This window comes from Sander lucioperca, chromosome 2 (assembly GCF_008315115.2).
Source record: "Sander lucioperca isolate FBNREF2018 chromosome 2, SLUC_FBN_1.2, whole genome shotgun sequence".
In the NCBI taxonomy this organism is placed as follows: Eukaryota; Metazoa; Chordata; class Actinopteri; order Perciformes; family Percidae; genus Sander; species Sander lucioperca.
Genome location: NC_050174.1, coordinates 34,742,356 through 34,770,011, shown reverse-complemented (window position 1 = coordinate 34,770,011; position 27,656 = coordinate 34,742,356). Strand labels below are relative to the sequence as shown.

General features: G+C 43.7%; 1 protein-coding gene across 1 annotated transcript in view; it reads right to left on the bottom strand.

The window, feature by feature from the left end:
• Positions 1–27,656, bottom strand: part of LOC116053862 (tetratricopeptide repeat protein 28) — a 150,234-nt gene that overhangs the window by 50,954 nt on the left and 71,624 nt on the right. Inside the window, exons 6-7 of the mRNA XM_036008395.1 lie at positions 4,093–4,889; positions 2,582–3,126 (exon numbers count right to left, since the gene is read on the bottom strand). Coding sequence (XP_035864288.1) covers positions 2,582–3,126; positions 4,093–4,889 — 1,342 coding nt within the window. The remainder of the gene's footprint in view (positions 1–2,581; positions 3,127–4,092; positions 4,890–27,656) is intronic.

The window sequence follows — 27,656 nt, the reverse complement described above, 5'->3', positions numbered from 1 at the left end:
GTGTTCTATAGATAGAGAAAACGAAAGACAGAAGGGGAGTGATAGTTAAGGATTAGAGAACTGGCTGAAAAAACGGGGTCAGCCCTATGTTTCCGCAGCCCTATGTTCCCACATTTCTAAGATTTTTCTTAAAATTAGGCGCTATGTTCCCACAGCCCTATGTTAGGGTTAGGGAAAGGGGTTAATCCTAACCCTAAATAGGGCTGTGGGAACGTAGGGCCTTATTTTCAGTGAAAAAAAAAATCTTCGAAATCCTCGAAAAGTCCAAAATTCTTTTATTAGGAATAACCCCTTGAGATGTAGCATCTCGTTTTAGAGGGGGTCCTTGAGATTTTGAGGTGCAGATTCAGGGAGTTGACGATGAAAAAAAAGAGCCATGTCATGGCACTACTATGCATATAGAGAGGCGAAGATTCGTCCGGTAGTGAACGGAGAGAGACAGATAATTTTTTTAACCCGTCTGAATTGAGCCATGAATGACACGTATGATGTTTGTTACTTTAAAAGATAATTCAGCAAGTGAAGAAAGTCTCCGTTTGTCGTAGGTTTGTGGTAGTACCACTTGGTTTTGTGTGAAACCGCTCAGTGAACTACATCTCTCGTCTCGCACAATATACGTCACCTCGCTCGCTAGCTAGCTAGCTTAGCGCTGTTCCACAACACATGGAACGTTATCTTACCCGATGTGTTTTATCCAGCGTCTTTATAATCAGCTGAGAAGAGAAAGAACGAGCAAGACGTCCGCTGCTCGTGTGAGTAACGTTACCTCCCGGTAGCAAACACAGACATGGTAGCTTCAGAGAGACGTCACTTAGAGACTTTAAGGTGAGGAGTCTTCTAATTACGTATTTACACTGATTTTCTGATTTTCACGGTCTGATACTTCAACAGTTTTACGACAAAGTGTGACTTTCTTCACTTACAAAATTACCTTTTAAAATGACCAACAGCATGTGTGTAAATAATGGCTCAATTCAAACTGTCTCAAAAATGTACTTGTCTCTCCCCGTTGACTTCCGTACATATTTATTTTTCCGAAATAAGGTTCCTTGGTGGTCCACCGATAGGGGAGGGTCTTCCCCTCTCTATATTGAGGTATCTTTAATGCCCACAACACTCAAAAAAAATCTCTTTCTTTCTGCTATCTCATATCTAGAGGAAACTATATTCTTCATTCTTACAGATACACATTTATTCTCCTGTAACAGAGCACTATAAGGACGCCTCAAAGCGTACGCATTGCAGGTGCCCTTTCATTTGGAAAGCGCCAGATAATTTCAGTTTTTGTGTGAATGAAATATAGATTTAGACGTCCAACACACTACTGATAGCTGCTGATGTGGACTGACTGATGTGAGAAATGTCTGAGCACTTACGTACATGAAATTTACAATGTAGTCTGTTTGAAGAGTAACACTGTCTACCCTTTAATAAGAGATGGGTCACCTGTCAAAGGATCCTCGCTACCATCCTCTAGTGTATGTGTTTACAACACAGTGGCGTTCATCCCATCTGGCCTTTTTATTCTCCTTCACAGCCTTCAAACGGACTTTATTCACATGCTCACGCACGCCGACAACCGCCAGATGCCGGTTCAAACCGAGCATTCAAAGAATAAAAGCCCTAAATTAATGTTGTGTGATAATGCATAAGATCTGTTAGAAGATGAGAGGTTTTGAGTGTGATGTCTATTATTCCCCTCTGAACTCGTGCATGGCTTACACTGCTGTGTGTGATTGCTGTGCTGGCATGCATATGACAGTGCACAATAAGAAGAAAATCATCTGCAAAATGAGGATTTCAGCAAGCCCTTCGTGTTTTATTTTGCAGTGTGGTCTCGTCGGATGCTATCGGCTCTTTGAAGCATGAGGAGACATAGAAGGGAGAAGAGACGCGAGATGTAAGCGGTTGCCTCGAAAATAACTGCTTCGCTCAGTTTTCAGACGTCTGTGTGCCAAAGCCTCTTTGCATACAGATAAGGCCGGGGCCACTCGCCGGCTGCTGCTGCTGCTGCTGCTGAGACAGCGAGCGCCAGGCTCACATCCGAGCCTCGCTTACCACCACCAAGGTGTCTCTGAACTACGGTGGCCCTTTACAGTGAGCTAAGTAATATGCAAAGTAGGATTAGTGTGTGTACTGGCTAATGCCAGTCAATACAATTATCTGTTGCTGCAACAGCTAGGGGGAAATAGATATGTTATACAAAGACTGGAAAGTATTTTTTCTAGCAATTGTGAAAAAGTGAATTTGAAACCTGATGCCTTTCATTTAACCCAGTGGAACTGTGTAATAGAAGTTGTCCTTCAGTGCCTACATTGGTATGGAGGCACACATCCGTGTTCCCATATTCCAATGTGGCGTCTTCTATGCATTTCGTGTGAGACTGGCTGAACTGTGGAGAGCTGACTGTTATGCCGTGTTACTCATCATCAGGAAATAAACGGCTGGTTGGAGCCAAAGTTTCATGCGTTTCATCAATACACAACGCACGAGGAGTACACAACCGCTACATAGGCACATGATCATGTAAACAACGACCATCTGCAGGAGGTCCGTTCTCTAAGGGTTAAAGCAGACTCACCTGTGTCCGTTGCCTAAGCCGCTGTAGGCCTTCTCCTGGTCCTGCATGCGGTTGAGGCTCTGGGCCACCGACAGATACTGGTCGTAGTACTTGATGGCTTCCTCAAAGTCTCCCAGAGCCTCGTAACAGTCCCCCAGGTTCCCGTAGGCCCTGCCCCTGTCCATCACCGCCTCGTTGCCACTCAGCTGCTGTAACGTGGCCAGCTGCTGCTCCAGGTAGCCAATGGCTTCCTCCATCACGCCTACATTCATTTTGGTGATGCCCATATTCCCGTACACCTGAGCCTCCACGACAGGGTCCTTCAGCCTCCGGCCCAGCTCCAGCTGCTCCTCGTAGCTCTTGAAGGCCATGGCGTACTTCCCCAGGGCCATGTAGACGGCTGCCAGGTGACCGTGGGCTTTGCACTCCCCCGACACGTCGCCCAGCTCCTGGTACACCTCCAGCTCCTGGGTGTGGTAGCCCAGAGCTTTGTCGTACTTCTGCACAAGTCTGTAGGTGGCCCCGAGGGCGGCGTAGGCGCAGGCCTCCATCCTGCGCTCCTTAACCTGAAACAAGGTAAAATTTCATAATATCAGTATTTAGGACATGACATTTCCTATTTATATAATGCATTTTTGTTAGTGTATGTTGTACTGCAGTCATTGCACAACATTTCTCATGAATGGGTTTGTATTGTATGAAAACGTATGCACAAGAATTTGTATGATATCGTACAAAATTACAGCGACTGTTGGCCGGTCACATGACAGTTGTGGCGGTTAAGAGGTCTTTACAATTAAATTTAGCCGACAAAAGGGGACTGTGAGCCGGGTACAGAGCACTGTGAGGTGACGGTCGATTTGGCTGCTGTTACAGTTCAGTTTAGCCGACAAAAGCTGACCATCAGGTAGCCTGGGAAAACCCTGACAAACTTCCGGCAAATTTGAGATTTTCTCTGCAAGTCAGTCTGGCCAAGAGCCCATTCAAGCCCATTTCCTATTTTACATCACCCAGATCGTTGGTCTGACTGGTTGAAGGACTATCCAATGTGCCCAGAGGCATTTGAGCGGCGTCCGTTGGTGATGCCCCTTTGGAAATGGGCTGTGAATGAAGCTTGCCCAGACCCACTCTCAGTTACAACTGAGAAGGGTCTGGGGTCAACCAGGCTAGACCATCAGGCAGTGGAGACAGTTAAGTTCAGACTCCAAAATGACTAGTTAAGATTAGAAAAAAGGTTTGGGTTAAAACACCAATCCCTTTAAGTAGTTCTCCCTTGACACAAACACCCGTTTCCTGGGTGAAAGTCTTGTGTTTTCTCCTTAACTTCTTCCAGAACATAAACTCCGCTCCCTGGCTTGAAAGCCCTGCGTTTTAGGACCCAAACATCCACCCCTTCGTGCTCTTACACATCAGCAGTCAATGTGCTGCTGAAGGTAATAAATACGTGGAATACATACAAATTCCAGTGCATTGCTTTTCGCGATGTGTACGAATGCGTCATGAGAACAGACTGCGGTTGTTTATGGCCGTACCTGGTGAGCTAAGGCCAGTTGCTGCTCGTAAAACTGAATGGCTCCAGTCACATCTTTCTTACAGACAAAGATGTCTCCGAGATTTCCCAGAGCTCGGAAGCGAGCCTGTGCGTTGTTGAGCGACTGTGCCAGGGACAGCAGGTATTTCTGACACTCCTCCGCCTTGGTGAAGTCTCCCAGGGCTTTGAACGCCAAGCCGAGGTTACAGTACGCCTTGGCCTGACTCAGTTTGTCGTGCAGGTCCTTGGCCAGGGCTAAGTCCTGCTCGTAGTATTTCACCGCGTCCTGGTAGTTGCCCAGACAGTAGTGGGCGTAACCCAGATTGTGACAAACTTTCCCTTCGCTCTCCATGTCCTGGAGGTCCGGGGACAGGCGGAGGTACTGCTCGTAGTAGGGCACGGCCTGAGGGAACTCTCCGCGAGAGCAGTGGAAGTTGCCGAGGTTGCCCAGAGCGCGCGCCTCGCTCTGGACGTCCCGGAGCTCCCGGGCGATGTTGAGGTGGTTCTGGTAGTGTTGCAGAGCGCGGTCGTGGGCGCCCAGCGCCTGGTAAGCCACCGCCAGGTTGCCGTGGGTGGAGGCCTGCGAGGCCCGGTCGTTGACCTCCATGGAGATCTGCAGCTCCTGCCGGTGGTAGCGGACCGCCTGGTCGAAGGCTCCCAGGGCGTTGTAGGCATTACCCATGTTGCCATAGGCCCGGCCCTGAGCAGCGTAGTCGTTCAGCTCCTGAGCGATGGCCAGGTGAGTTTTGTGAAGTTTCAGTGCCGTCTCATAGTCCCCCTTCATCTGGTGGATGATGCCTGTGGAGAGAGCAGAAAGAGAGAGATAAAGAGAGAATATATCGTTGGACCAAAGGTGCCCAAATTCTTTCAGATGAAGGGCCAAAATGTATCTAGATGGAATAATCCCTTAATTCTTGTAATTCTTCGTAGATAAAGCTTACATATGTGATTTAAGAGGGAAGTTTACCAGCACTGTGCTTTACACTGCCGAAAAGTCAGATTAAAGTGCTCAATTATGCTCATTTTCAGGTTCATAATTGTATTTTGAGGTTGTACCAGAATAGGTTTATGTGGTTTAATTTTCAAAAAACACCATATTTTTGTTATACTGCACATTGCTGCAGCTCCTCTTTTCACCCTGTGTGTTGAGCTCTCTGTTTTAGCTACAGAGTGAGACCTCTCACTTCTGTCCCATCTTTGTTGGGAGTCGCACATGCTCAGTAGCTAGGTAAGGACTACTAGCCAGTCAGAAGCAGAGTGTGAGGGCGTGTCCTGACAGTACCTAGGTAAGGACTACTAGCCAGTCAGAAGCAGAGTATGAGGGCGTGCCCTGACAGTATCTAGGTAAGGACTACTAGCCAGTCAAACACCTCAGTGGGGAAGTTACAACACATCAAAGGTGATTGTGGAGTACATTAACTAATGACTTGTGATTTCAGGAAGGCCTCGGGAAATGTATATTGTATTGCCAAACTAAATCAACATTGTCATGAGTTTATAGCATTTGTTCCTTTGTTTCACTTGAGGATATTTAAGGCACAAGATTCTGAATGTCTGGAGAGGATTGCATTGAGATGCTTCCTCTCCATGCAGCATGACATAAAGACTTGATTCGTCACACCAGCGACAGGGATTTTTAAGAGAGCAAGGAGAATTTCTTCAACAAGAGCAACAAGAGGAACTTAAAGACCCATTTAAGGGGAAATTGTAATTGAGTAAAATTCAAGTGCCTAGTCAGCTCTTTGTGTACTAAACAAGTCATATGGTTGTTAAAATATGCTCTCCAAGCCATCTGTTCTCTGCTTACACAACACGCTCTCCCACAGAATTATGGTCATTAAAATGTAGCGCAATCAAACAGAGTTATTACAACACCAAAATAGAATCGTTTGATTGTCTAAGCTGTCTTTGATGATCGCGTCTTAGAGGGATTTTATCAAAATCAACAACTTTTCCACAGGGTTGGAAATGGTAATGCGGAAACAAGAAGGAAAAGACAGAGGGAGTGAAAGTGTGAAGAGCTGACGGAAAGCTCAGCAAACAACTTATTAAAAAAAAAAAAAAAAGAAGAAAAGGAATTAAGTGTGAAGAAACAATAAATAATAGACAAGCTGGTGCATGGAGCGTAATACCTCTGATAAAATACCATCCTCTGAAAAATAATAGCTTTACCTCCACAGCCAGGCAGCCATCTGGCACGCATGCATGCACACACACACACACACACAAAGTGCGTTTCACTATCTTTGTGGGGACCCGCCATTGACATAATGCATTCCCTAGCCCCTTACCCTAACCTTAACCATCACAACTAAATGCCTAACCTTAACCCTTACCTTCACCCTAACCATAACCTAATTCTAACCCTAATCCTAAAACCAAGTCTTAACCCTCAAACAGACCTTTAAACTTGTGGGGTCCAGCATTTTTGTCCCACAAAGCTATCCGGACCCCACAAGTATAGTGTATTCCTGGTTTTAGGACCCCACGAATGTAGTTAAACGAGAACACACACACACACACACACACACACACACACACACACACACAAACACACACACACACACACACACACACCCGCACAGACGCACACAGACACACATGCACGCACACACACACACACACACACACACACACGGACGCACAGATGCACAGACACACGCACAGACACACATACACAAATGTGCAGCCACACCCACGTGCTCACACAAATACTGACTAATACACAGCAGAGAGTAGAGAGACATCTCAGCATATCTACCGTCTATCTCCCCCCCCCCCTCTGAGACTCACTACAATCTCTCTTTTTGCATCGTCACCCAGCAGCCAGTGATAATAATTTAGAGTGGAAAAGATGAATCGATTAGTTGTCAACTATTAAATTAATCGCCAACTATTTTGATAATCGGTTTGAGCCATTTTGTATTAAAAAAGCCAAACTTCTCTGCTGTCAGCTTGTTAAATGTGAATATGTTCTAGTTTCTTCTCTCCTCTGGGACAGTAAACTCAATATCTTTGAGTTGTGGACTAAACAAGACATTTGAGGACGTCATCTTGGGCTTTTTGGGAAACACTGATCCATATTTTTCACCGTTTTCTGACATTTTAGGGACCAAACAACTAATCCATTAATCCAGAAAATAATCCACAGATTAATCGACAATGAAAAGAATTGTTAGTTGCAGCTCTATCTTGATATGAGACTAGATATCGTCTTAGATTTTGGATATCGTAATATGGTGCTATGGCATAAGTGTCGTCTCTACCTGGTATTAAAGGCTGCATTACAGTAAAGTGATACCATCACTTTACTGTAATGCACTTCACTTTAACCCTAACCACATTTTTGTTGCTTTTCCCACTTTTTTTCGATGTTTTTATGTTTTTTTTCTCTTTCGTCAAAGTTTTTGACGCATTTTCCGACATTTTTGACCCTTTTTTTTTCAATGTTTGTCGCTTTTTTAGATTCTATTTTGTATCTTACTGTTCTCCAACTGTTTTTTATTATTGTCATATTATATCATCATATCATTACTGTCATCATTCCGTTACCAAAAGAGCAAATCGCTTATCATGTGAAGGCGGCTTAACTGATAATATGTAAGCTCGCTGAGAGAGAAGACAGGAAGACAGGCTGCAGGCTGGTGGACGGAGACAGAGAAACCTGCTGCAAGGCAAACAACTCAAGTCCTTCGCCCACCAGCGTGGTCATTGTTGCTTTGCTGCGTCAGCATGGAGACTAATGGGCTGCTGGGATGGGGGTGGGGGGGGCAGAGCTGCTGATGGGACACCGGGGATGGAAACGGCCAGAACCGGTGGGAACCAGAGGCGGAGATGGGGCTCTGTGGCTTGTGGTGAGTTTGTGATGGTGCCGCTGGGATTAGTTACCCGCCATGTGTGTTTTCCCATTCATTTCATGCGAAACCTGCCACAGTATGGGCCTGAACACAGGCTGCATAAACAGCGGGACTGAAACTAAACAGACGGCTCAAACGACTGCAGAAGTTAAACGTTAGATGTGGCTACGCACTCAGATGTTGGCTCAATTTAAAAACTCAGCACATTAGGCCAATGAGAATGGAGTAAAAAACGCTTTGGCACCTCTACAGTGTGAGCCACTGGGCTGCGTGTTGATTTGATATATTACCAGTAGGGCTGCAACTGACGATTATTTGCATTACTGATTAAAGTGCCCATATTATGAAAAAATCACTTTTTCTGGGATTTGGGGTGTTATGTTGTGTCTCTGGTGCTTCCACACACATACAAACTTTGAAAAAAATCCATCCATGCTGTTTAGAGTGAGATACGGTTTCTGAATGTGTCCTGCCTTCAGTCTCTGGGTGAGCTGTTCAAAATCGGCACGGCTTGTGACGTCACAAGCCGAAATGAGCAGGCTAACCGCAACCATTAGCTCGTAGCGTTAGCATGCTAACGCTAATGCTAACGCTAATGCTAACGCTAGCATGCTAACGCTAGCATGCTACTTCGTTTTCAATAGCAAAGCACTGCTACAACACACACAAGTTCACCATAATCTCCAAAAGAACTACTTCCATGTGCGCCCTCATTTAGAAGTCTCCCAGCTAATCCTGCCTTGTAACTGACCGAAGTTGTAGAAACAGCCTTTCTTTTACTGTCTATGGAGCTAGCTAGCTGACATGATCTACATCTGAGCTACTGGGCATGTGCGAGTTCAATCAAAGATAGTACAGAAGAAGAATAAAAGAGGTCTCACTCTGTAGCTAAAACAGAGACCAGCTGAAAAGAGGATCTGCAGCAGTGAGAGAGAGCGGTGCAGTACAACAAAAATATGGTGTTTTTTGAAAATTAAACCATGTAAACCTATTCTGGTACAACTTTAAAATACAATTATGAACCTGAAAATGAGCATAATATGGCTGCTTTAATCTGCCCGTATTATTTTCCTTCGTCCGTTTGGTCTAAAAAAAGGGTGATGTCTTTAAATACTTTGTTTTTATTTTGACCAAAACCCAAAGATATTTAGTTTAACGTGATATAAAAGAGTAGGAAATCTCCATATTTGAGAAGCGAGAACCACATTTTCTGCAATCTTTTCATAAGAAATTACTTTATCAAAATAATTGGCGATTATTTTTCGATAAGTCGACTAATCGTTGCAGCTCTAATTACCAGGTATGCATATTTATACATACTGTACATGCATACATACATTTGTAAGTTGGTGGACACGGAAGAAATTTACGAATGTGAAAATGCATCATCAGTATTTCACTTCAAATCAAGTCTAATGAGGAGAGGAGTTTCAAACCTGCCTCAATTGGAAGTCTGAATGATGTCTGTTCTGCAGAAAAAAACAAACATCAAAGATCCTCTGCCTACTTAATTCAGACCATGACTCAGCATGCAGCAGGCACCCACGGACAAATCAACCCTGATTTGCTGTTTGTTTGCTGGTTGGTGTTGTCAGGTGAAAGCGATGCAACCTGAACTGACCTCGTGATCATCAGGTCACCGCCCTGAGGATTTGGTATGCTCGACGTATCGCAGAGGGGAACGCGGCGAGAGAAGCAGCGCTGCCAAATAATGCAGCGAGAATTCAGATTGCAAATGACTTAACTTCTCAATGAGTGGAATCCATGTGGAGCTTTGGACTTTGTACAGTACAAATGTAGCAACAGTGCCTTTGGCTGGAGGCAAAACAGAGGAATGAGGCATAGAACTGTTTGGATTGTAAGGCTCCTACAGTACACCTTGGACAGGCCTCCTCAGCTTTGCCTTTCCTGACTGATAAAAGAATACCTAAAAACTGCACATTTGGGAAAAACATGATAGTTGTAACATCCTATTTTTCCTGACGTTTGACGCTTTTTTTCAAACATTTTTGTAACATTTTTCAACATTTTTGTTGCTTTTCCAGTTTTTTTCTCTTTTTGACACTTTTTTCTCAACATTTTGACGCTTTTTAAAATATTTTTCCTCTTTTGTCAAAGTTTTTGACGCATTTTTCGACTTTTTTTGAAACATTTTTGTTGCTTTTCCTGCTTTTTTGTCTCTCTGACACTTTTTTTCTCAATGTTTTGACACTTTCTTTAATGTTTTTTTTTCTCTTTTGTCAAAGTTTTTGACGCATTTTTCAACTTTTTAAAAACATTTTTATCGCATTTTCGGGGCTTTTGAGAAAACATTCGGGGCTAGAGCACCAGAAGCCGCCCCTTGGCTCCGCCCCTGCCAACTAGGAGTTTTCCTAAAGGCTGTTTTATGCTTCTGCGTCAACTCCACGCCGTCGCTCCTACGGCGTCGTGACCCTTTCAGAGTTCTGCGTCGGGGTTGCTTTGCATCACGGTGCATCTCACCGCCATAACGCGAGGGGGTGATAAGTCTGAGGTTATTTGCGAGGTGTCTGCCAGCCAGTTTATGTTATGTTAGCAAACTAGGTGCAAACTTTAGCACAACTGCCCACAAAGTACTGCTTGCTGGCAAAGTGCTAATTTCAAAACGTTACTGACATATATAGACACTTTACAACAGATAACCCCGTCTAATATGTCAGTTTATTTGAAAAGCTGATGTCAGTGAACTAGCATGTTGCTACTCGCTACAGTAGGCTGCTTGAAACACCGACTATCGACACACAGGACCAGTTGACCAATCACAGTCCTTGCGGCAAAGTTACACAGTTTTGGAGGTGCACATCCAGCTACGGTGGAGGGGTCTGCGGGGGTACGCCGTCGAGTCGACGCAGAAGCATAAATCAGCCTTGAGAGTGAAAGCATGTTAAGATTCACAGCAGGCTCGTTGGAGGAGCACTGACAGCTCTCGCCACAAAGTCACTCCCAAGGTTATGCTTTCCCCAACGGAGGCTGATCTTACTGAGGATGTAATGCCTACTGATGTATTAGCAGCAACATGTTCCATGCTGCAGGCTAAAAATGGATCTGGGGCTCAGCGATGGACGGAGGGGTGGAAGAGGAAGAGGAAGAGAAAGAGGGTGGGGGTCTGTGGCCAGGTTTGAGTTTCGGGCTTGGAAGCTGCAGCCCAAAATTGCCATAAGCCTTAGGCTATGCCTGCAGCCACACTAGGAGCAAGACATTTTTCTCTGCCCTCCCCCCCACATATGGTAAAAGGATTATGGAAGCCGCTGGGAATCATATCCAGCAGGATAGTAAATAAAACCATACCAAATGCTGGTAAACACTGCTGAATCACAAATATTTGGAATGAGTACAGTGGTCAATTGGTCACAAATGTTGTCCAAATCAAAATGACCTCCCTCAGATTCACTAAGTGTTAACATCTGAGTCTGTGGTGCACTTTATAGAGCTCAACAGTGTGGTTCTGGAATTAAAAACCCTGTTCTATTTTCTCCATAAGGATTATGATTATCAGCCATAATGTCTAAACCATCCAACGCAGACTGACCCCGAGCTGTGAGACTGAAAAATGAAGGGTTTCCGCTCCTGTAATAGCCACAAGTCGGTATGAAATCATCCTTGTTTTTAAGAAAATGTCATGGAGAAGTACTACACCACCCACAATCCTAAGCGGAACAGCGACATCTGTGATTGGCGGAGCTCGTCTGGCTGCTACCACTGAAGTGTACGCTCGTTACTGTTACACAGTCTTGTACCTTTTGCCTTTTTAAAAATGTGTTTTTGCGCCGAATCAAATGTTTTACGCCCATCCCGTAGCTGGTTAGCTTTGGTTCCAGGGTTAAAACGCTTCATAGAAGCATATTCTGAAACGTCAACGGAGCAATTGAAGATGGGGGGGGGAAATCACTTCCGGAACACCAGAGCCGTTGAAAAAGTGGGCGGACAGTGTTGATCTCTATGCTCTTGACTTTAAAGGACAAATCCGGAGCAAAATGAACCTAGGGGTTAATAACACACACACACACACACACACACACACACACACACACACACACACACACACACACACCGAGTCGACCGTTCTCTGGGATATGTTTTCATGCTAATCCAATGTGACCAGTTTTAGCGCAAACCGCTAATTAGCTTAAAACGCTAATGGTTGGGGCAGAGGTATAAAGTAAAAAGAAATCGCTATTTCTACAACACTAACAAGGCTCAAAATATCACCACACTTCCACGGTGGCATAATGAGGGTCCCTACATGTAAACCCAAGCATTGAGAACTTTGTAAGTGTACAGACAGTTTATTAAAAAGATAGTTTAGAAGGACAGCACCGTTCACGTATACAAGCAGGCGCCATCTTGGGAAAACAGTCACGACCAGTCGAACGACCAGTAGGCGTTTGTCATTCGACTGGTCATGAAAACATGTCCCAGAGAAAGGTCGAATCGGTACCCATGTGTTAATAACCCCTAGGTTCATTTTGCGCCGGATTTGTCCTTTAATATATTAAATAATGTGCCTCAATTATTTCTCTTTTGTGCACAGCTTGAGACTGGAAAAAACCAGGACAAAGCACACAACACATCATTCAAATACATTCACACAGAGCCCGATCCCCACCCCCCCACCTAACCAAAGACATTAAAAGCATGACAATGTGCTGTCACTTTCCATTACACAGCTGGCTGTACAGAGAGGGATCTGCGGCGGTGATGACTTTGAAGGATGGTGTCTTGTTCGGAGTAAATCACTGTGTCATTCTTCCAGCGAGCTATGGAGGTCCAGAGCGCCGCTGCCGCTGACTGCAGACAGCTAAGAGGATTTCACCGACAATGCTGCTGCTGCTGCTGCTGCTGCTGCTGCTGCTGCTGCTGGGCTGGCGTGATACTGGGAATAGAGCAGGGATGACCAGCCTGAGCCCAAAATAATAACTGGGGTGTGTTCCTCATTTGTATTTAAGAACGAGGTCAACGTTATAATTCACATTCGTGTTTGAGAAGTTCAAACCAGAACAGGATGCTGGATGCGTTTGTGGAAATGTTGATGCATATTCAGGCCTCAGCTGGAGGAGATTGGCACGTGTAAAATACCATGAGAGGGAAGTCAATCTCTGAACCAAATTCCAACAAACAGAGCTGATCCACGAATCATTTGATTCAACCAGAGCAAGCATATTTAGTTTAGTACTTCCGAGAACAATTTCTAGGCAATTTTGTCACTGAGATTTAGTCTTAATGGATGCAATGTGTCTGCGGTATCATGCTTCATTATGGTGTTTTAAAATGCAGAAAAAAATATATATTTGGGGTCGTTTGTCTTTTTAAAAAAAAAAAAAAAAAAGTAAGTCTTCATACCATACTGATCTGGAGATATTAAATATGACATGAAGTGTGTAATTTGTTGTTGTATACGACTTCGTCGACCCCATTAAGTGATTTGTCAGAGTTGTACGACATACAATAGTGCCGTGATTTTCAACCACTGTGCTGTGGGAAATTATCCGATTTTACTTAATTGATCCAACAACATTTTTTTATTGAGTTACTGCAAATAATTTGCCATTGTTGTGTATGTGTGCCTGCAATGTGATGACTGGCAGAGAAATGAAATACTGTTCTGTGTCAGTAGGTGGCAGTATAGTGCAATAATGACCTTGTTGATTTAAGACAATAGAATTACTGCCACCTTTCGCGCACGTCGCTGGATGTAAGCAGTGGGGCCGAGATCATCGACGTAAGCCTGCAACAGTGATGGATACATTTTTAAAAAAGGAAAAATGCAGATTCTGATCTTATTAGGCTACAATGTGTCATTTTGTAACATTTTTGGTTGGTGTGCCGCAGGATTTTCTTTATGTAAAAAAATGTGCCGTGGCTCAAAAAAGGTTGAAAAACACTGCCATAGTGTATCAGAACAGTGTGAAAACCAAGGCACTCTTGTTGAAGAAAAAGTTAAAAAGCCATTTTATTGATGCGGCAAATGCATAGCCATAGTCCCCCTGAAGAAGGCCTGTGTGCTGCAACGCGTTGGTGCGTATATTTTTCACCTTTTGCTATGCATTAGCTGCATCTACAAAGCTTTTTTCTTCAACAAGAGTGCCTTGGTTTTCACTAGGGATGGGCGATACCACACTTTTAGGTTTCGATACAATGCCGATACTTTTTCTTGCATTTTCATCGATATCGATACCGATACCGTTAATTTCTTATTGGCAATTTTTGTCAGTAAAAATATTATTACATTTAAGACAAATCACAAGACAAATACAGACCATTTATACAAAATGTATTATGGTCAATACATAATAAAATTAAAATTAAAATAAATAAATATAATATGAACAAAAACATACACATTTTCAGGCCCTTGGCTGCGTCGCTGTCGGCTGTGTCGCATGTTGACGCTCATTCGCTCGTCTCCTGTCTCGTGACATGGGCCAGCTCAATACACCGCCAGGTACAGGGGTGTCCCGGCACATAGTCATTTAAGTAAGTAATCTAAAACAGCTGAAAGTGATGCATACACCCCCAATTATTATTTTTTAGTTTATATCAATATTTTTTTAAGGAAATCAATGCCAAATGAGTAGCGTGAGTATATCGATCTATCGATACCACAGGATCGATACGCCCATCCCTAGTTTTCACGCTGTTGTGATATGTTTGGGACCCCTGCACCAAAAGAACACTTTGTTAGACTTTTTTTTCCGACCACAACCAATACTTCTAGTCTTCCCATACAATAGTGCATTATGATCTGTGGGGAGCAGTGAGCTAAGGCAGAGTCTAGATCCTGCCTGGGTCTGCCGGAGCAGGGACGGCGTGAGCTTAAGGTAGCAAATCCTCACTTGCAGACGCAGACATCCTCTACAGTCTGACTGACAGAGAGACAGGAAGGAGGAAGATTAAAAAAAAAGGAAAAAGAGTATGGATAGATGTAGATAGATGGACGCGTGTTGCAGGGCTGGTCTGCCAACAGAAACAGAGTCCTGTTTGCATCCTCTGCTTCCCTCTCCGCTCATGCAGGGGTGAGTCCAGGATTTTTTTAAGTGGGGTGGCACAGGGGGGGACAGATAATCAGTCAGATAATCCTGCATTGAAAATCTGCTAAGAAGTACATTAAATATTGGATAGGATATAACTACATCATGTAATTCTGCTAAATAAAAAATCACATTCATTATTGGTTTCACTCCAGTGCTGGTTCCATGCTATCAGAATTTTGGACAGTTGTCATGGAAACATTAATTTGGTCATGTGACAAGGGCTGGGAAACTTGGCAGAACAGGCAGCTAAGTGACAGTACTCTGATCCAATGGAAATCACAATTATCAGATTGACAGCACTCTAGCCCAATCATATTTCAGGGGGGGTGCCACCCCGTGCCCCCCTTCTAGCCCTGCCCCTGCGCTTATGCGGGCCCCTCGCCAAACCAACTGTCCACACGCATGACATCTGATTCCTCCCACCACGTCATCTAACAACGTTCACTCTCAACATCTTTTGCACTGCACACAATCGCCTTCTCCGTTTAGGGACCGGATCACATTTCATGCTGAATTTGCAGATGTGCTTAACTCAGCACACAGTCGCTTAATGCAAAGGAATGCTGCAGCTCTTTTGTTTCACTTAACAGCTCCGCAGTGAGTGGGATAATAACTGCATACAGTGAGCTAAACTTTAGTGTAAGCACAAAGTCTAGGAGTGTGTTTGGCAGGGGCTCTAGTCCAGTTTCTGGCATGGTCCTCCGTAACGAGATTGAATGGGGGCCATGCAGGGGGAGGCAGGGAGCGTCTGCTGCTTTCATAACAAACTAAAACTTGGGGGCCGGCTAGCAAAGATCTCTCCAGGACAGTGACTAACAGTAAGACTGGCATCCTAGAAATCCTACCACCTCTTCTTCCATCACCCTCTCTCTCCTTTTGCAAGAATAACATTGACTCAAGGTATTCACCCAGAAGTATGTTTTACGATGATGGACGTATTACTCAAACTGGATTTGCTTGACTTCATCATGTTACTGTCAACATTATGGAAAGGATCCCTACAAAAATAAAACTTTTTCTTAAGGTGTAAAATCCTTTTTGTTTAACCAGAAACAGCTCTGAAATCGCCATCACCAAACTCACCAGACTCCATGTAAATAATCACGACTTTTAGCGTGTATAGAGCCAGCATATTTCCACATGTAAATGGGTGAATTAAGGGTTTATTTCAACCAAACCAGAGTGGTGATTGTTGGAACAGTGGAAAGATGAACCAAGACGGCTTTTGGTAGTTTTATTTTGTTTTTGTCGACTTTGAATGAAGTGTGTTTTACGATGATAAAAGTACTGATTATTTACATGGAGTCTGGTGGAGTTTGGTGACGGTGATTTCGGGGCTGTTTCGTGTTAAACTAAAAGGATCTTACTCTTTAACTAAAAGGTCTATCTCTGTAGGGATTCTTTCCATAATGTTGTCAGACACTTAGAATAATAATCTGAGTCTGTCAGCGGCAAAAACTTTGACGTAAATTGAAGATGCGCATTTGCCCATTAATGTTTAATTGGAGCTTATTTTGTCGCTGTCTCGCTTAATACTGGACCAATTTCAAAGATTGTTTTTCCCACCAGTCAATTCTCACTTAAACACAAACATATAAAAGAAATAGGGCCCAGGTTGAAAAAACAAAGTTACCCTTTAATGGAGAGCTGAAGATGTCACCAATCTAACATAAATGCACTTTTTTATGTATTCGTTAGGCTCTTTCCCTGTCTGCAGCCTTTCATTCATCCTGTCTGGGCCATTAGGCTCACTAAATTCCTCTCTAAATTCAGCTCTCTCCTGCTCCCGTTCCTGGTCAGACTAATAATATATCTACAATCAGTGCTGTTTCCGAAAGGCTTAGGCACAAAACTGAATAATCTCCATGCCTCGAGGCAAGTCTGGTCGCTGTCTACAGTCCCTGATGTGGGCAGTCTGAGATCAGTTTGGAAAAGGATTAATGTTCATGCAACTATTGCTGTTATGATGATGATGGTGGGGATGATGTACACAGGGTTAAAGGGTAACTACCGTTTTTTTCAACCTGGACCCTATGTTCCTATGTTTTTGTGTCTAAGTGACTGATGGGAACAACAATCTTTGACGCGAGATCGCTGCAGTCGGCAGCGGCGAAACAAGAAGGAATGTAAGTTAATAGGGCAATTGTCCAGCTTGTATTTACCTTCACAAATGTGCTCGTTTTGCCGCTAACAGGCTCAGATTAATGCTGTGTTCCAGGCAACCCGTAACCCGTGTTTTCACAACCTTCTGCCTGTGAAAGCGCCCTGGAATGGCAGTCAGGCACGTAACTTACTACCTGTGAACTCGTACCAGATCGTTGTACTCCCAGTTCCAGTTTTTGACGTCACGCACACATGAACAACAATGGTGACCTGTGCTGATGCTGTACAGACGCTGGTGATTAACGGTGAGAAATAGAAATAAATAGACATAAATAGGCAACGTAAAGTAATTCCGCACATTGTAATCAAAACAATACACATACGATTGTGTACTACTACAGGTTACGTTTATTAGATGAAGCCCAAAATATGTTGCAGACTAGAAATCGCTAGTATCAGCTAGCGCTAGCTAACATCAACGTTAGGTAGCCTAACCTGAACCCTGCTAATGGCACAATGTTTAGCTAGCGAGTCGTGAGTTGTGACTTGAAGTAGTAACTTACGGGCTAAAAATTGTGTCTGGAATGCAGCAAAATATTCGGCAACTTTCCCTCTTCAGCGTTTAGCTTAGTGCTCCGTCATGGCAACCATAAACTAAACGCTGGCTCTAGCTAGAGACGGTTTAGAACCGAGATCCCCCCCAACTCAGAGTAGTTTCCTGTATCTGTGTCCCGTGGGCTCCGCCACGGCCACGCCTTTAGGAGACTAGTGGCAGGTCCTGAGTGTGTTGATTCCAACGGGAGAAGTGAACGTGAGCACAGATTATGAGCGATTCTTTCGCCCCGTAGTCACCAAAGTAAATATTGGTCCCATTCTTCACAAGCCACATATCTCCAGAATGGACACATCAGGAGAAAATCAACTTTGTTTGAGACCTGTTTCTGTCTCAGGACCGAACTCTCGCGAGATCTGGCAACACAGAGAAGCTTACGTCAGTCCACGTTCTTGAACGCCCTAACAAAACTAATCTCCGTGATGCTAAATATGTCTTTTAGCTGTGTAATATTTAACGATAAAGAATCCACGCAATGTTCACTACACGTTCAAACGAGTCCCTTTAGGAGACAGGAAGTGTGGACCATTTCATACCATTGGCGCTGCTTGACATGTGCTCTCTTTAGCATAGAGGATCTTTGCTCTAGCTGTTGTTGCTTCCTGTTTGGTGCTGGAGGGAGCGCACCCATTGGTTGTTGACAGGAAAAAGACTGACTGGGACTGAGTTTTATGACCTTACACCGAGCGATGGAGATGACGGGAACCCCTCGACTCTAGCAAGACTCTCAGGGTTTCATTACGATATAGGGAAGTAGTCTGAGACAGTGGAACTGCTTGAAAAGTTTTTTGTTTTTTTTTAGGTCGACATTACTCAGGAAAAAAACAAACCGCTATTCAAAGTCCCTCTTTCCATCGGCTGTAGAGTTGAAGCTCCATAAGTTCAAATCTACATAAAAGACACAAGATATTCAAATATTTATGTCCCACGCTCCTGTTGTGAACAGACGGAGGGACTGTGCTTTGTGACATGGGAACACCAAAACTTGCGCTGCAAGGTTCAAAGTTGAAATCGTTGGGAGGAGTATATACATTGCAGAATGGGAGAGTTGGGAGAGCTTTTTGGAACTAGCGTTGGTGAACAAAAGTAGAGATGTTCCAATACCGATATCAGTATCGGAAAAGCCTCCGAATCCGCCTAAAATGCTGTTATCAGTAGGGTTGGGCATCGAGAAACGATTCCTACTTGGAACTGGTTTTCGATTCCAGTTTCTTTATTGAAATCGTTTGGAATCGTTTAGAGCAGTGGTTCCCAACCTTTTTTCCTTGGCGCCCCCCCTACTTATGTCTAAGAAAAGCTGAGCCCCCCCTCCGAAACCGAAGTTGAGGTAACTCTCGAGATAGAGCCTTACTTTCTTTTTTTGATACAGAGGAGTTATCAGCACTTTTACGTTTCTCCGCCATGTTTCATTCATAAAATAGTGATGCTGTGGCGGCAGGAAAAACGAGGATGATAACAGCTAACAGCTGACCTGATGACAGCAAGGTCCCAGGTTAAGAGGTCCCGGAGGTTTGGTCTACTAAGTAGCCTGCCTACAATTTTAAGCAAGAACAAAAATACATAGTTTTTATTTTAGACTTGTGTATACATTATATATTCTAGTGTATTATCATAATTTGTTTAACATGTGCAAATATTTTTTTTTTTTACCTCAACCTCAAACCAGATAAAGACTTGCGCACCCCCTGTGATCTCTGCCGCCCCCTATAGGGGTCCCCGGACCCCAGGTTGGGAACCACTGGTTTAAAGGATTTGGTTTCAAATCTGATCATGGCTTCCAAATTTAATATGCGCAAGTTTTGGTTTCCGTAGCGGCATTGTCATCCACGTGAATCGTGTAGAGCCGAAGAGTTTTTATTTGGAGGGGGTGGGGGGGTGATGCTCAAAAATTCCCTGGGGGAGGACACCAAGACCCCCCACTTTGATATGCCCCCCCCCACCCCAAAGGCAGATTCTGGTCTATATATATACAGTACAGTATACCCACTACAATACATTAGACAACACCACTGACTATATGCCGACAAACCCAGACTATGTATGTATTAAAAACACAATCCACGATGCTTAATGATCTGGTGCGACATTGTTAACTGTCAGACATGTTACTAAAGCTGGTCATTAGATGCCTGGACCCCAAAGCAGATTTCCACGACTGATTTAACTGGAATGTAGATTCCAGCGCTCGTTCTCACATGACCCTTGAGTGGAAAAAAAGGGGATTTAGCATGAAAGGATCTGAAACTAATTAAATACAGAAGTTATGTCCTGATTTTTCGGAACGCAGAGAGCATCGCAGTGCACGTCGTCCGACTGTGTGTTGTTGTGTGAACTCTACTTCCTGTTGTTTTCCTCTTTTCGGTGCTTTGTTTTTGGGAGCGTCAGCAGAACGCATTCCCTGGAGACGCCGGGTAAAAGGAAGTGGGAAGAAAAGAGGAAAAAAAGCTTAATTAGGACTGTTGCCTCCAGCTCTTCTCGCCGATGGAGTCGACATTTCAGGTGACTTCTGGGAGATATGCGGTCAAACCAAGGGCCTAGGTTTTGTGTGTGTGTGTGTGTGTGTGTGTGTGTGTGTGTGTGTGTGTGTGTGTGTGCGTGCGTGCGTGCATGCGTGCGTGTATATGTCTTGTGCGTGTGGCGTGTGTATGTGCGTCTGCGTGTGTGTGTGTGTGGGGGGGGGTATATGCAGGGGATCTGGGGGTCGTCCTTTCAGAAAACTTTAGAACGTCAAACACTTCATTTCCTGCATTCTGGTGAATTTAATTTAAACTAGTTTGGTTTATTGGTTTACACATATACGTACAAATACTACAGATTAATATACATGTACACATAATCAATAAAAGGTGTGATGGAGAGATGCAAAAAGCCCTCAGAGGGGGCTTAATCTGGGCACTCTCGAATGCTTACTCCAATCAAAATAGAAAGAAACTAAAATACTGATAAAAGAAGAAAGATAAGGAAAAACACGCCAAAAAGCCATATTACACACAATATCAAACCAACAGAAGGAGTTACATCCCTATAGTCATTGAATCTAATTTCATTATTCTCCAGCATTGTTCAAAACTTTCTGCATATTTCAAAACATCACACATATTTTGGGGGGGACGACAACAACGACACATCCCCTGCATCCCCCCACAACATCTGGCTATGGGTCAAACACAGAGGAGGTGTGAATCCGAGCATGAGAGAGAGACCGGGCTAAAACTAGGGATGCACCTAATCCAGATTTTTGGAGTTCGGCCAAATACCGAATCCACTAGTTAAGATTCTGCCGAATCCGAAACCGAATACTGAATCCTCGTCCCATCCTCAGTCCATGAACACAGTAAACTCATTAATGAAGTAAACAGTGACTGTCCTTCCTTTGCCGTACCTGAAGTTGCTGCATTTTGGCTGCTGTCTGTAGATTCCTTCATCACAACTCGTATTCTTCCGGATGTTTCATACCAAATGTTGTAGCAGCGGTGATGTTGTGTATAGTTTAGGGTCCTCGCCACCACCAGACTAATCAGCATTGCAGATTGAACATGTAGCTGGACTTGAATGGCCTTCTTTTGACTGAAAGTTCTGCCAAACTACACTTTTTCTGCTCACCAGTTCCATTTCCACTTCCTCACAGCCTACTGCATTGAACGCTCCACCTACGTAAACACCTTCCCGTAATCAACGGCGCCGTCATTACGTCGACCAGCGTAGTGCAAGCGCAGGGTTCGCTGGGAAAAAATTCTAAGATTCCGAAAGAAACCGAACCACCGTCAAAAAGCCCAATATTCGCCCGAATCCAAAGCCGAATCCTGGATTCGGTGCATCCCGGGCTAAAACACCAACGCTCTCTATCAGTCAGACTTATTTAACCCCTTTGTCTCCTCATGTAATAATGCTTGTGTAACCTCCACCCTGTGATGCACAATCAAGTTATAGACATCATTGTTTCCAGGACAACCTGTGCTATCAGGATATGTACGCTGCAGGGATGTCACATCAATGTAGAAATTGTGACGTGACTATAAAGACCAGGGGCGTAGCCATCATTTCAGAAGTGAGGGGGACAGATTGTTCAGGAGGAGGATTTTTTATTGAAAAGATCCTCTCCATTTGTCTCTTCAAATCGCGGATTCAAAGTAGCCTACATTTGGGCGCCTTGGTAGCTCAGTTGGTATAGCGGGCGCCCATATATAGAGGTTTACTCCTCAACGCGGCGGCCCTTTGCTGCATGTCATTCCTCCTCTCTCTCCTCTTTCATGTCTTCAGCTGTCCTGTCAATAAAGGCCTAACAATGGCCAAAAAATTATCTTAAAAAAAAAAAAAGTAGCCTACATTTATGATTGATGATAAGCCCTACTAACATTTTAACTGGCCACACGGAGGGAGAACATGCCAATGAACCAAATATTTGTTCTAAGTTTGTCAATATGCAAAAAGTTAGGACATATTTTAGGACGTTCTTAGACGTTAGGGTTGGGCATCGTTTGGATTTTAACGATTCTGATTCCAATTCTGATTCTTCCTGTTGATTCCGGTTCTTATCGATTCTCAATTCCGATTCTTTGAGGGGTGGAGTTGAAACGGATCACATGCTTATTTCACAAATAAGAGGAACATTTTATTTTGATTCAATGGTGGGTTGCAGTTTTACAGGGCTTTTCCAACGTAAAATCATACCTGCAAACTCAGAAGGGCTGAAAAAGGTGACACATTTTATACAGCGCTTACCTCAAAACTAATGTCAGTGATTGGGATTGGCCAAATGACTCGCATGATGTATCACCAAAGATGTTTTATTGTGAAGACCGCAGTAGGTTTTTGAAACTCCCGTTTATGGGAAATTGTACAATCCCCCCCTCCCCAAAATAAAAACTCTTCTGATCTACACGATTCACGTGGATGACATTTTCCCATTCAAAACGGCGATTTTCGCCAAAAGCGACTAGTTCGCAGGTATATAAAATAAAGTCATACTAGAGCGCCGCATACTGTGCTCCAAGGCTGCAACACAACAAGCGCCTGGCTGCTACGGAAACCAAAACTTGCGCATATTAAATTTCAGAACGATTCCAATAAAGAAACGATTCCACTGGAATCCTAATTTTTGAAACGATTCCAAGTAGGAATCTGTTCTCGATGCCCAATCCTAAGTAGTATTTTGTGGGAGTGGGTGCTGTAAATATATGTGTGTGGGGTTGTGTGTGTAGGGTTGTGTGTGTGTGTGTGTGTGTGTGTGTGTGTGTGTGTGTGTGGGGGGGGGGGGCAACCTGAGTAATGTGCACACTCGCCTAATTATGGTGCGTTTAAATCAACTCAGACCTGCTGTAAGTGTGGGGGATGGAGGGCATGTCCCCTGATAAAGACAAAAGAAAGGACTGAACGGAGGTGAAATCTCACAGAAATGTATTGAAATCACACAGAGAACAATAATAACCAAGACTCTTTGAAGTGAAATGCAAGGGGGAACTAATACAATTTAGATTCTGTTTCATGAACAGCAGAAATGTGAGCTCCACTTCCAGTCCTCCCTCCGATATGAAATATTGCTGACTAGGGGGTAAGTTAGCCAATTAATTAATAATAAATGGGGCTGGAACGCAACATTTTCATATCCTTTATAGGTCAGAGTGTGCTGAGGCAGGGCCGCTGTTACCGCCGGGCATCGTGGTTGGATATTAGAGCACAGCCATCTCTATACTAGTGTACCTCAGAGCCATGTCAGCCACTCCATCCGCACTACACGCAACATTAACGACACGCTGAGAGGGCATAACAAAACTTTGTTCTTTCCTGTGTCTGAAGTTTCTCCTTCCCATCTGTCGCACTCTGTTTTTGGGGCTTTTATCGCAGCTCGTTAGTCTTCTCTTGCTCATCCTTCCCCTGTTTGAGCGCGGCGTAAAAAGGCAGGCGTTTCAAACAACATCCTGTTAGTTTTAACCCATTTCTTATTGTGCTAAGCAGGCTTGCGGGCGTTGATGACGGCGTAGCAACGCACACCCCGCTGCCGCAAACAAAAAACTACACCGACAACAACAACAACGGTGGCAATTACAGACTGCCGGCTTCACAGCCTCCACTTCACTCGCTGTTATCTCCATTATTCAGCTCCTCTGGAATCAGCTATTAAAGGTAATTAAGCGATTCATCAAGTCAGTTTCAATTACTGGGAGCTTGACAGCTGCAGATTACAATCAGTAGGGGTGAAGGGAGAGAGTGAGAGAGGAAGGGAGGCGTCAAAAACTGAAGAAAAAAGAGAGACAGAGAAAACAGACAAGTAACAACAGATCAGGTAGCACTGAGATGGGCAGGAAGCCTCTTCAGGGGTAAACAGCGCCAGTAGAACTTTCTTTGTTCGTGCAGCATTAGTCTCGCTTTGCCAGGCCTTCCTCCTCCACAGCGCTGCGGAGGAAGGTCTGGCAAGTCCACACAGCATTCTGGGATGGGAGAGAAACGTGTGGAAGTGAATATAAACTAGTGCAGCAGTGACAAACAGTAATAACGCAAGATCAATTAAATACGACACAAAAATAAAATGCAGCGGTGGAATGTAACTAAGTACATTTACTTGTACTGTACTTAAGTATAAATGTTGAGGTACTTGTACTTCACTTGAGTCTTTTCTTTTCATGCTACTTTTTACTTCTACTCCGCTACATTTCAGAAAGAAATATTGTACTTTTTACTCCACTACATTCATCTGTTACAGCTTTAGTTACTAGTTACTTTAGTTACTCCACTACATTCATCTGTTACAGCTTTAGTTACTAGTTACTTTAGTTACTCCACTACATTCATCTGTTACAGCTTTAGTTACTAGTTACTTTAGTTACTCCACTACATTCATCTGTTACAGCTTTAGTTACTAGTTACTTTAGTTACTCCACTACATTCATCTGTTACAGCTTTAGTTACTAGTTACTTTACACATTAAGATTTCTCCACACAAATTTTTTTTAGTTAAAATTAAAGTTAAAGTTTATAAAATCTGATGTTTTATTAAAAATGACCCTAGCCAACAATATACCGGCCTACAAGTCCAGCTGAACTCATTAGACCATTTAACATAGAACTTTTTTGACCTGTTTTGTTTTTACCCTTTTAACACTACAGTATTTTCGTTTCCAGTTTCTAAAAAATTTTCTGCATTGAGCACTTTTTCTTTTAATTTTTTAAGTACATTTTACCAATGATACCTGCATACTTTTAACATTTTCAATGCTTGCTTGCTTCAATTAGTACTTTTACGTAGTAAAGGATTGGAATACTTCTTCCACAACTGCTTACAGTGTCTCTTCTCCTAACTTAACATTTGACCATTTGTGTAACCCCCCCCCCACACACACACACACACACACACACACACACACCACTTGAAGGGAACAGTCAAATTTTCCACCAACACCAATGGAAACTGTCAGATCCAATTGCATTCGGTACCTCTTGTGTTTCTTCCTCTCGGCTGCCGGTTTTCCACCAACTCTCACAATATAGCCTCAAACAATCACACACAAGCAGAGAGAGATGTCTGAGTGGAACAGCACACACACACACACACACACACACACACAAACACACACAAAGCTCTGGGATACATATTGTGTATTACTTTGTGTCTCTGTGTAAGAGTAAGAGTAAGAGAGAGTGAATGTATACTGGGTCCCTGGAGTAACCACAGATGATCCACCATTCTCCTGGCACCACTGCACAGACTTCCCACAGCTCAGACAACAACAACAAAAAGGCTTTTTCTCCAGCATAAACATTGCCTGCACTGCGGCTTGTCTGCACCTTTAGCAGGGCTGTCCTCCACGAAAGAAATTCTTAGTCGACTAATCGTAGTGGATTTAATGGCCAGATGTGTAAAACTGAGTTTCACCACAAAGAATCATGCAAACCCCTTTAAATCTTGTGTTTAGCAAAGATGTGCTCAGAGGTTTCTTGGAAGTAAGTCATACAGCATGAAAAATGACTAATCATCTTAAGGAATCTTAGTCTGCTAAGACCAAAACGAGCGATTAGTCACCTAATCGACTCAGAGGGGGGCAGCCCTAACCTTTAGTTGACTTCATGTTGTGCTTCATGGGTGTTAGTGTGTGTGTGTGTGTGTGTGTGTGTGTGTGTGTGTGTGTGTGTGTGTGTGTGTGTGTGTGTGTGTGTCTGTGTGCAGCAGACAGTCTGACAGACAGCGCAGTAGCTGTCACCGTGTTCCTTACCCGTAGCCTGACCTTTAGTGACAATCAATCCTTTGTGAACATGTCCTGTGAAGGCTAAAGGAATTATCCTGCTGCAGGCCCTCTGGCGTCATTTAGCTACTAGCTGCAGGTCACTCAGGTCAGGGAGAAACAAGTGGATACACTGGTATCTCATCACTGTTAATAGATCACATTAGCTGAGATGAGTGATTAGAGGAACTGGTTAACAGCCAGGTAACTTATATACCTTTCAGTAACAGTCAATGGTGGAATGTAACTCAGTACATTTACTCCAGTACTGTACTTAAAGGTGCACCATGAGTTCCTGCATGCAAGTAAATACCAAACAAAACAGAGCAAGCTCGCCCCTCCCCCCATGTTTCCGTAACTGTCATGACTAACTGTCACTAACCCCCACCCCCTCCCCCAACCATCTTGTCAGTGATTGGCTGGAACGTGGTTTGTTGTATTTTGGTGCACAGCCTGTGCCTCTAGTGTTTGTTTGACGTTTACGACCCCTGTGTTGTCTCCTGAGACCGGGCTTTTTCACGGTGTGTTCAGGGGGCAGGCAGCTAGCGGGTCAAGGAGAGATGACCACGATTTGAGAATTTGAGAAATGAAATCACGCTGAAACCATGCAGGAACTCATAGTGCACCTTTAAGTCCAAATGTTGAGGTACTTGTACTTTACTCAAGTCTTTTCTTTTCATGCCACTTTCTACTTCTACTCCGCTACATTTCAGAGAAGAAATACTGTACTTTTTACTCCACTACATTCATCTGTTACAGCTTTAGTTACTAGTTACTTTACACATTAAAATTTGTGCAAACACAACACATAGTTTATAAAATCTGATGTTGTATTATAAATTAAAAACTAGCCAACAATATAACATCCTACAAGTCCAGCTGAAATGATAAGACCATTAAACTGTTTGGATCCTTTACACTTTCTACCGTTGAAAAGTAGAGCTGCTGTATCCACACCACGGTGCAGTTGTCCAGGCCGGCTCCACCGAGCAAGAGGCGCCATCGCCACTGCTGCCGCCCACTCATTTAGCTTCTAAGGTCTTTGACACTGCATCAGCTACACTATCATTACTCTGTCATGGACTGGAACAACTCTAATGTAGCAGCTAATAATGAATAACAGCGCTCCTACCATCGTAACGGCAATCCCACTACAGATAGGAACACATTCGCCGCCTGACATATAGTCCCCCGCAATAAAGCTCCCGTGAACTGGAGGAGGATCATAAAATGTTCTCAGCAGAGCCCCTTAATTTATGGCAACCAGTTAGCAGCTCACTTTTTAAAAAATCAGGTGTGTGTTGGTGCTGAGAGCGCTCGCGGATGTGCGGCCATTAGCCTGGTCAAAGGACGCCGTCAATTTATGCTCGGCTGATTAACCCCACTCTCTGTTAACACACTTTCACACATTAGGTTAAAGAATACTTCATCTGGGGGAACTATTATGCCTCTTAGTTGTCCATTAGAGTCAGGTTTACTACGGTCTCCGTGGCGATCATAAGTCACCCAGCGCAGGTAGTAACGGCTGGACTAAATGCAGGACAATTGGCCGTACCATTTATCTCATGGGGTGGTGAATATCCAAAGGGACACCTTTATCCCTCAGGTTCCTTTAATCATTGTGTTAGCACACTCCACAAAGTTCCCTTCTTTGTTTTGGGGGATTATCTTTTGGGCATTTTAGGCCTTTATTTGTATAGGACAGCTTAGACTTGAAAGGGAGAGAG